The sequence below is a fragment of the Mustela nivalis genome (genome assembly GCF_964662115.1).
Source record: "Mustela nivalis genome assembly, chromosome: 6".
In the NCBI taxonomy this organism is placed as follows: domain Eukaryota; kingdom Metazoa; phylum Chordata; class Mammalia; order Carnivora; family Mustelidae; genus Mustela; species Mustela nivalis.
In genome coordinates this window covers 85,720,384-85,730,535 of record NC_139025.1, presented here as the reverse complement: position 1 = coordinate 85,730,535, position 10,152 = coordinate 85,720,384, and the positions used below count along the sequence as shown (strand labels likewise).

General features: G+C 42.9%; 1 protein-coding gene across 1 annotated transcript in view; it reads left to right on the top strand.

The window, feature by feature from the left end:
• Window positions 1–634: 634 nt before the first annotated feature.
• Window positions 635–10,152, top strand: part of RAD51 (RAD51 recombinase) — a 32,808-nt gene continuing 23,290 nt past the window's right edge. Inside the window, exons 1-2 of the mRNA XM_082735584.1 lie at window positions 635–1,104; window positions 7,560–7,662. Of these exons, the coding sequence (XP_082591710.1) occupies window positions 7,576–7,662 (87 nt within the window). The 5' untranslated portion in view covers window positions 635–1,104; window positions 7,560–7,575. The remainder of the gene's footprint in view (window positions 1,105–7,559; window positions 7,663–10,152) is intronic.

Sequence of the window (10,152 nt, the reverse complement as noted above, 5' to 3'; positions counted from 1 at the left end):
AATGATTTCCCCATTACCTAAAGAATAAAGATTAAAGCTCCACACATGGTCATAACTTTCTTCATAATTTGAACTAAATATTAACTTCACAGAATCCGCGCCTCCAGGACTCTTTTCCTCCCTCATTAGACAATTCTATGGCTTGACCACGTCGTTAAATTCCATGCCCATACTGTTCTATACGGTTATGTCCTCCATCTCCTCTTCTTTGCCCAGGAAACCCCATTCACCCTTTAAAACCAGAATATAGGTCAAACTTTCCAGAAAACTATGAGAAGGTAATCATGTCTTCTTCCTCTTGCAAATCTCTAGCAAATTACCAAGACATGACTAGTATTTCAGGCATTTTCTCCCCTTCACTAGCTCTGTTTTCCAGTTTCATCTGTCTACTCGAGCATCCTCGGCTCTACCACATCCAAAGACCTGAAAAACGTCAGGCTGCAGGAATTTGACATGACGAAGTCGGAAGCTCAGAGCAGACACAGGCTTAGATACTTTGGAAGCAAATCGAGAACACCTCTGTAAAGCCAGGCTTTTCCGCAGAGCGGCTGAGGCGCTAAAAACGCCAGGCGCCCGCGGTGCATACTGGGAGTTGGAGTCTCCGGCCGACCCCACTACCTCTTGGAAGTTGTAGTCCTTGGTCAAGTGAAAGAGAAGACTTTGGCGACTTCCAAACTGTGAATTAGTTCTTAGGGGTAAACGGAAAAGAGAACTCCTTGACATCATGCAACATCAAGATCCTTGGGCCCACCTCCCGCTCGCGAGCAGCGGCAGGGCGGGCTAGACTGTGGCACCGAGGTGGGCGGGGAGACGTTACGTTGACGCTGGCGTGACCCTTCCGGTGCATTTGGCGGGATCTCCGAAAGCTGCCGGGCGGGGAGAGTTGTGCGGCCACTCTTCGTCTGAGGAGAGCTAACGCTCCCTGGGGGGCGTAGTTGGGACCTAAAACTTGCGTGGGTTGTGTGCAGGAGGCCGGCCCAAGGGAGTAGAGAAGTTAGCAGCAAGGAGGGCGTCTGGAATCCGTCCGGGGTCGGTCGCGGACCAGACCAGCGGACATAAGTCGGAGCGTGCAGCCGGCCCGAGTGAGAAGCGCTGCGGACCGAGGTGAGTGTGAGGTGTAGACCTGGTCCCTTTCTACGTCGGGGTACGTCCCCGCATTAACCCGACCGGGCCTGTGGTCTGGCCGCCGGCTTATGCGCCCCTCTGCGCCGCATGAGAAAGCGGAGTTGGCGCGGCGGAGCAGGGGCATGCCTGGGCCCAGCCCGCCGTCAGAGCTGGTTGTGGCGAAAACTGAAGCGGTCCCCAGGCTCCAGAGCTGGGAGGGAACCTAGAACCCTTCATTTCCAACACCCATTTTATGGGCGGGGCGAGAAAGCCGAGATCCAGAGGGGTGTACCAATTTAATGTCACAGCTGTTTATGTCAGAGCCAGGGTTTCCGGATTTTTGATCAGTCCACTTTCCATTACTCCGTGCTTTGCTTACCAAGTACCCGCCTCCAGTTTCCTCAAAGGTGTTTTCATTACCTAATGCGGAAGACTGTTCACGTGATCCCTAGGGACTCCTCTCCAGTGAGGTTTCGTTGTTTTTTTTTAACTTCTAAAGTGTAGTGTAATATGCATATAGAAGATGCACAGATCAGAAGTGTATAGAGCTCTGAATTATTTCAGAGAATATACCTATGTAATGACTACTCAGGTCAATAAATAGAATGTTGTCGGCATCCCAGAAACTTCCCTTGTTCCCACTCTAGTATGAACCTTTTTCTACCCAGAGGTAACCGCTCTATTGACTTCTAACATCACTGACTAAGTTTGCCTTTGTTTGAATTTTGTATGAGTGATACTGATTATATTTTTGTGTCTGGTTTTGCTCAACATTCTGTCTGTAGATTCATACATATCTTTGTATATAGTAATAGTTCTTTTTTGTTGCCATATTGGATCCCTTCTTCTTTCTGCCTATGGTGGACATATGGTTGGTTTCTAGTTTCTGACTTTTTTTTTTTTTAATATTTTATTTATTTATTTGACAGAGCGAGAGAGAGATCACAAATAGGCAGAGAGACAGGGGGAAGCAGACTCCCCGTGGAGCAGAGAGCCGGATGCAGGTCTCAATCCCAGGACCCTGAGATCATGACCCAAGTGGAAGACAGAGACTTAACCCACTGAGCCACCCAGGCGCCCCTAGTTTCTGACTTTTAAAAGGAGAAAGGCTGCTGAGAACATTCCTATATATATTTTGGTGCACATGTGTCTGCTTTTCAGTTGGTTAGTAATAGTGTTGAAATTCCTGGGTGGTAGCATTTGTTTATATTCAACTTCCACGTTTGTTTATTTACTTTTGTTAAACATTTGATTTATTTGTCAGAGAGCATAAGCAGGGGGTGCAGCAGAGTGGGGGTGAGAAGCAGGCTCTCAGCTGAGCAAGGACATTGTATCCCAGGGCCCTGGGATCACAACAAGCAGAAGGCAGGTGCTTACCCAACTGAGCCACCCAGTTTACATTTAATGCCAGTTTTCTAAAGTATAAATTTACATTCAGACCAGCAGTGTATGAATGCTTAGTTGTTACATTCAGACCATCAGTGTATGAATGTTTAGTTCAATACATTCATATTGTATGTATGAATGTACATACATTCATGCGGTGCAGAGGGGCGCATAAGCCGGCGGCCAGACCACAGGCCCGGTCGGGTTAATGCCGGGACGTACCCCGACGTAGAAAGGGACCAGGTCTACACCTCACACAAGCATGCTTGCCAACACTTGATGTTGTTGATCTTTTTAATTTTATCTATTTTGGTGACATATAGAAATACCTCATGGTTTTAATTTTCCTGATAATCATGTTGAGCTTTGTTGGTTCATATGTTTATTGTTCATGTTTGTTTGGCTTTTTTTTCTTTTTAAGATTTTATTTATTTATTTGACAGACAGAGACCACAAGTAGGCAGAGAGGCAGGCAGAGAGGGGGAAGCAGGCTCCCTGATGAGCAGAGAGCCAGATGTGGGGCTTGATCCCAGGACCCTGGGATCATGACCTGAGCCAAAGGCAGAGGCTTAATCCACTGAGCCACCTAGACACCCCTGTTGGTTCATATGTTTACTAGATATCTTCTATCCTAAAGTGCTTTCTCAGATCTGCTTTTCTATTGAGTTGTTCTTTCTTGCTGATTTGAAGTTATATATATATATATATATATATATATATATATATACACACACACACAAATTTTTTTTAAGAATTTATTTATTTAGGGGCTCCTGGATGGGTTAAGCCGCTGCCTTCGGCTCAGGTCCATGATCTCAGGGTCCTGAGATCGAGTCCCACATCGGGCTCTCTGCTCAGCAGGGAGCCTGCTTCCCTCTCTCTCTCTCTGCCTGCCTCTCTACTTGTGCTCTCTCTCTCTCTGTCAAATAAATAAATAAAATCTTTTTTAAAAAAAGATTTTTTTTTTATTTATTTGACAGAGAGAGAGAGAGCACAAGTAGACAGAGTGGCAGGCAGAGGGAAAGGGAGAAGCAGGCTCTCTGCTGAGCAAGGAGCCCGACGTGGGGCCCCATCCCAGGATCTTGGGATCCTGACCTGAGCTGAAGGCAGACACTTAACTGACTGAGCCATCCAGGTGCCCCTGAAGTTTTTTATATATTTTAATTATCAGCCTTGTTTGTATATGTGGTAAATATACTGTAGTTTGACTTTTTGTTTTCTTAGTAGTGTCTTTTGATAGAAGTTCTAAGTTTAAATGTAGTCCAATTTTTCAGTCTTTTCTTTTTTCATTATTGCTTTATGTATCCAGTTCAAAAAATCTTTGTCATAAAGTCATGAAGATACTCACTTATATTCCAAAAGTTTTGTTTTAAGTCTTACATTTAGGTCTGTAATTGAATTGGAAATGGATGGTTCTTCTGTATGTGGGGTGAGGGGGTGGTTTATTCTGTAAGGCTCTCCCATCAACCCAGCACTGTTTATTCAAAAGACAGTCCTTTCTCCATTACTCTGCAGGTCTGTCTTTTTCATAGATTATGAAGGGAGATACGGGTTTTTTTGGTAATTTTTAATTAAATATTTTATTTATTTATTTGACAGAGGGGTAGGGAGCACAACTAGGCAGAGTGGCAGACAGAGGGAGAGGAAGAAGTAGGCTCTCTACTGAGCAGGGAGCCTGATTCCGGGCTTGAACCCAGGACCCTGAGATCATGACCCGAGCCCTTCAGGTTCCCTTATGAAGGGAGATATTTAAATTTAAGTTCCATTCAGATGATCCTGATATTTAGCACTATCATAGACACACATTATGTTAAATCAGCTATCTAAGACATGTGCATCAACAACAAATGATCATTTCTTAAGAAGACACAGATGGCAAACAGACACATGAAAAGGTACTCAACATCACTAATCAGGGAACTGCAAACCAGAACCACAATGAGGTATCACCTCCCTTCTGTCACAATGGCTAAAATGAAAAAGGTAAGAAATAAGGGATCCTGACTGGTGAGAATGTGGTTATAAAGGAACCCTATGAACTGTTGGTGCACTAATTTACATTTAGTGCAGCTTCTATGGAAAACAGTATGGAGGTTCCTCAAAAAATTAAAAATAGAGGGGCACCTGGGTGGCTCAGTGGGTTAAAGCCTCTGCCTTCAGCTCAGGTCATGATCTCAGGGTCATGGGATCGAGCCCCACATCGGGCTCTCTGCTCAGCAGGGAGCCTGCTTCCTCTCTCTCTCTCTCCTGCCTCTCTGCCTACTTGTGATCTCTCTCTGTCAAATAAATAAATAAAATCTTTAAAAAAAAAAATTAAAAATAGAAATACCATGTGATCCAAAATTTCCACTACAGGGTATTTACTCAAAGAAAATGAAAATGTTAACTTGAAAAAAATAAAAGCTCCCCAATGATTACTGCAGCATTATTTACAATAGCCAAGATATGAAAGCAACCCAAGTGTTCATCCATACATGAATGGATAAAGGAGATATGGTAGGTATGTATTATGTATGTATAATACCTACAGTGGAATATTACTCAGCCTATAAAATGAATGAGATCTTCCCATTTGCAACAATATGGAGGGACCTAGAGGGTAGTATACTAAGTGAAATAAGTCATACAGAGAAAGACAAATACCATATGATTTCATTTGCATGTGGAGTGTAAAAATACAAAAATAAATGAAAGCAGGAACAGACCCATAAATACAGAGAGAACTGATAACTCCCAGAGGGGAGGAACAGGAACGGGCAAAATGGGTGAAAGTGAGTGAGAGGCACAGACTTCCAGTAACAGAACAAAGGAGTAAAAGTGAAAGTAAAAAAAAAAAAAAAAACACACCAAAAAACAAAGGAGTAAAAGGTACAGCATAGGGAATATAGTCAGTGGTCTTGTGTTGTATGGTGACAGATGGTCGCTACACTTGTGGTGAGCATAGCGTAACATACAGAGTTATCAGAGCACTATGCTGTACACCTAAAATTAATGTGACATTGTGAATCAACTATACTTTTTTAAAAGGAAAAAATGGACCTCTTTTGTCAAGTCTTGAAGAATGGAGATTTCATGTGTTATCTTTAAGTTAAATTTATCCAGATTGTTAAATTGTTCAGATTGTTTTGGTGTGATTTTAATTCATTTATTCTTGTGAACATTAAGACTTGTTCACTTTTGGGGCGCCTGGGTGGCTCAGTGGGTTGGGCCACTGCCTTCGGCTCAGGTCATGATCTCGGGGTCCTGGGATCGAGTCCCACATAGGGCTCTCTGCTGAGCAGGGAGCCTGCTTCCTCCTCTCTCTCTCTGCCTGCCTCTCTGCTTAGTTGTGATCTCTCTCTGTCAAATAAATAAATAAAATCTTTAAAAAAAAAAAAAAAAGACTTGTTCACTTTTGGGGTGCTAGGATAGTCCAGTTGGGTAAGCCTCTGACTCTTGGGTTTGGCTGAGGTTATGGTCTCAGAATCATGAGATCCAGCCCTTTTGAGCGCCACACTAGGCAAAGAGCCTGCTTAAGATTCTCCCTCTTCCTCTGCCACTACCCCTCACCCCTGCCCTGCATTCTCTCTCTCCCCATCCCCAAAAAGTTTTGCTCACTTTTACTAACATCTTTGAAGGTAATTAAAATTTTTTGTTCTCCATTACTTTCAAACTGAGCAATCTTAACTATCATAATAACCTGACTAGGTGTAGGCCTAATGCTCTATGGATTTCAGACTGAGCAGGGTTCTTGAATGTTATTCATTTGTGCATTTTTTTAAAAGATTTTATTTATTTATTTGACAGACAGAGATCACAGGTAGGCAGAGAGGCAGGTAGAGTAGGGCCCAGTGCAGTGCTTGATCCCAGGACCCTGAGATTATGACCTGAGCCAAAGGCAGAGGCTTAACCCACTGAGCCACCCAGGCACCCCTCATTTGTGTATTCAGTGGTGTCTGAAATTGATTAAAATGGTAATGTTTAAATTCCAGACATCACCCCCCCCCGCTTTTTTTTTTTTTTTTTAAGATTATTTATTTATTTGAGAGAGAGAGAGCACACATGCCTGCATGAGCCAGGGGAAGGGCAGAGAGGTAGACTCCCCATTGAGCAGGGATCCTGATGTGGGACTTGATCCTATGACTCTGGAATCATGATCTGAGCTGAAGGCAGGCGCTTAACCAGCTGAGCCACTCAGGCACCCTAAATTTCACACATTCCTATTGGAAGCAGAATATGTGACTACAAGCTATCATCCTTGGCTGAGATGAGAAGTACTTTCATCTCAGTCTACTGCCTTATCAGGAGTAGAGGCTTATGGGCAGTCATTCAGTACTTTCATTTCACTCCTCTCCCACCACCCCCAAACCCTACTTGTTTGAAGGGAACAATAAAATTGAAACAGTTTAATGAACTTTCACCAGTTTTATTTTTTGTTTTTTTGTTTTTTGTTTTTCAAATTTTAAGTAGAGTCTTGCAAAGTCCACTTTGGTTTACCAAATACTTGCCAAACACCTAACATTTCATGTATCATGGGGTGTACCCAAATTGTACACAAATAAATAACTTGGCCCCTACCCTCAAGGAATGTGAAGCAGGAATGTGAACTGGGGACATAGTTGGTCTAGTTAAGCTGTGCATCTTTAAGAAGCACACTAGTCCTGGCTCTTCCTAAACTATATCTGATAGAAGTAGCTAGGTGGAGGGACACCTGGGTGGCTCAGTTGGTTAAGCCGATACCTTTGGCTCAGGTCCTGATCCCAGAGTCCTGGGATCGAGTCCCATAGCGGGCTCCTTGCTCAACGGGGAGCCTGCTTCTCTCTCTGCCTCTGCCTGCCACTATGCCTGCTTGTGTTCTCTCTCTCTCTCTCTCTAACAAATAAATAAATAAATAAATAAATAAATAAATAAAGTCTTTAAAAACAAAACAAAACTGTCTAGTGGAAGGGAAAGCTGGTGAGATATGTTATTTTTTCCTGCCATGGGTAGGTCAGTGATTAGACCAAAAGACTAACAAGTAATTCTTCAGAGATTTATTTCAAAACGAACTTTGCAACTCTTAACTTTTTCTGGCCATCTGTATTTTTCAGTATTGAATGCTGAGTAATGGCTATGCAAATGCAGCTTGAAGCAAATGCAGATACTTCAGTGGAAGAAGAAAGCTTTGGCCCACAGCCTATTTCACGGTTAGAGGTATGTGCTTAGTTGTTAATTTTAGAATTATAATGCTAGATTACAGTCTCCTACCTGTTGGGAGAACTTAGAACCTTTTCATAACCATTGATTTATTACCTAAGGTCAAGACCTAAATTAGATTTTTCAAAAGTGTTATCAAGAATCCTGCTGCTAGGGACGCCTGGGTGGCTCAGTTGGTTGGACGACTGCCTTCGGCTCAGGTCATGATCCCGGAGTTCCAGGATCGAGTCCCGCATCAGGCTTCCAGCTCCACGGGGAGTCTGCTTCTCCCTCTGACCTTCTCCTCGCTCATGCTCTCTCTCACTGTCTCTCTCTTAAATAAATAAAATCTTAAAAAAAAAAAAAAAATTAAAAAAAAAAAAAAAAAAGAATCCTGCCGCTAAACATGTCTGGCCATATCTCTTTTGTTAAGAATTCTCCTCCTACTTTATCATTTTTCTTTCTTAGAATTGGACTGTCAAAAACTAAAAGCCCTAGGATCTCATGGTGGAGTCTTGGTGGAGTCTTTATACTGTTTATGAAAATTACAATCCAGAGAATTAGAGTGGCCTAGGACAGCTATGCAGGAAGGGAGAGGAGCATTGTCTCTCCATTGACCCATATCTGTGCTGAAGTTACTAGCAAGACAGCTGTTGTGGTCAGGGAGAAGGGCTTGTAGCTATTAAGGTGTAAGTGTCAAGCTCCAATTCAGGACTCTGCACAGGAACATCAAGCATTGGACCTGGGACCTTGCACTATTTCTTCCCATTGTACAGAGGCCCCACATTGTGAGTGCTGCAGACATAGGCTAAGAGAAGTAGGAGGGAAAGCAGAGAAAGCCTTTATTCTTCCCTTTACACATATTCCTCCCACCTCAGCTAAACTTCAAGACTCTAGCAGAAGTTAATATAAACGATGTTTGTGATAAATATTACAGAGTTCAGCATCATAACTTCTGGTATTATGAGCATCCTTATACCCACACATGCATTTTGCTTATTGCTTAAATATCAATAGGAGAGCTTATTTCTGTGGGCAGACCCTCCCCTCTCAAAAACCCTTCCTAACCCGCAAAAACATACACGTTCCACCACTAATATTGTCCCAGCAGTCATAGTTTTGATGGCTAATAAAATCAAAGCTGAATTTGTGGGATGCCTGGGTAGCTCAGTTGGTTAAGCAGCTGCCTTCGGCTCCGGTCATGATCCCAGTGTCCAGGGATCGAGTCCCACATCAGGCTCCTTGCTCGGCAGGGAGCCTGCTTCTCCCTCTGCCTCTGCCTGCCATTCTATCTGTCTGTGCTCACTCTCTCTCCCTCTCTCTGACAAATAAATAAAATCTTAAAAAAAAAAAAAAAACTGAATTTGTAATATAGGTAGGAAGAGGTGCATTTGGTTGGTTTATTTTGAGAACTGGTATATGAGTCCTTAACCAAAACTAGTTTTTCCCCATTTTCTTTTTTTTGAATTTTATTTATTTGAGAGAAAGAGAGCATGAGCACAGAGAGGGAGAAGCAGACTCTTCATTGAGCACGGAGCCTGGGATCATGACCTGAGCTGAAGGCAGATGCTTAACCAACTGAGTTACCCAGGCGCCCCAGTTTTCCCGCATTTTTAATGTCACTTGTTAGAGTGATCCAGTCATTTTGCTACCCTCAGCTCTGGGGCAGGCTTCTCTGTTTATTCCAGCTTAGAGTCAAACAAACAAACAAAAAACATTTTTTTATTTGTGCTTGATGTAGAAAAACATTAGAAACAGTGGTTTAAGGTGACTTTTTAGGGCCCAGTGTCTCACGTTTTTGACAGAGGAAGAGAGAGCACAAGTAGGGGAGAGTGCCAGAGGGAGATAGAGAAGCAGACTCCCTGCTGAGCAGGGAGCCTGAGGTGGGGCTCATTCCTGGGACCCTAGAATCATGACTTTAGCCAAAGGCAGACACCTAACCAACTGAGCCCCCCACGCACCCCTCAAAGTTCATTTGGAGTCCTAGTTGTAAAAGATTAAGAGTTACTAATTTAAACTGTTCCAAAAAATAGAAATGGAAGGAAAACTTCCAAACTCTTTTTATGAGGCCAGCATCACCTTGATCCCAAAACCAGATAAGGATCCCATCAAAAAAGAGAGCTGACCAATATCCTTGATGAACACAGATGCGAAAATTCTCACCAAAATACTAGCCAATAGGATTCAACAGTACATTAAAAGGATTATTCACCACGACCAAGTAGGATTTATTCCAGGGCTGCAAGGTTGGTTCAACATCCGCAAATTAGTTAATGTGTGTGGGGTTATGGACATTGGGGAGGGTATGTGCTTTGGTGAGTGCTGTGAAGTCTGTAAACCTGGCGATTCACAGACCTGTACCCCTGGGGATAAAAATATATGTTTATAAAAAATAAAAAATTTAAAAAAAAGAGTTACTAGTTTATTCCCAGTGCCTGTGAATTAGTGGTTTAGTCCCAACTCCTGATGAGAATACGTACATGGGACTACTAGTTTAGAAGTATTGGT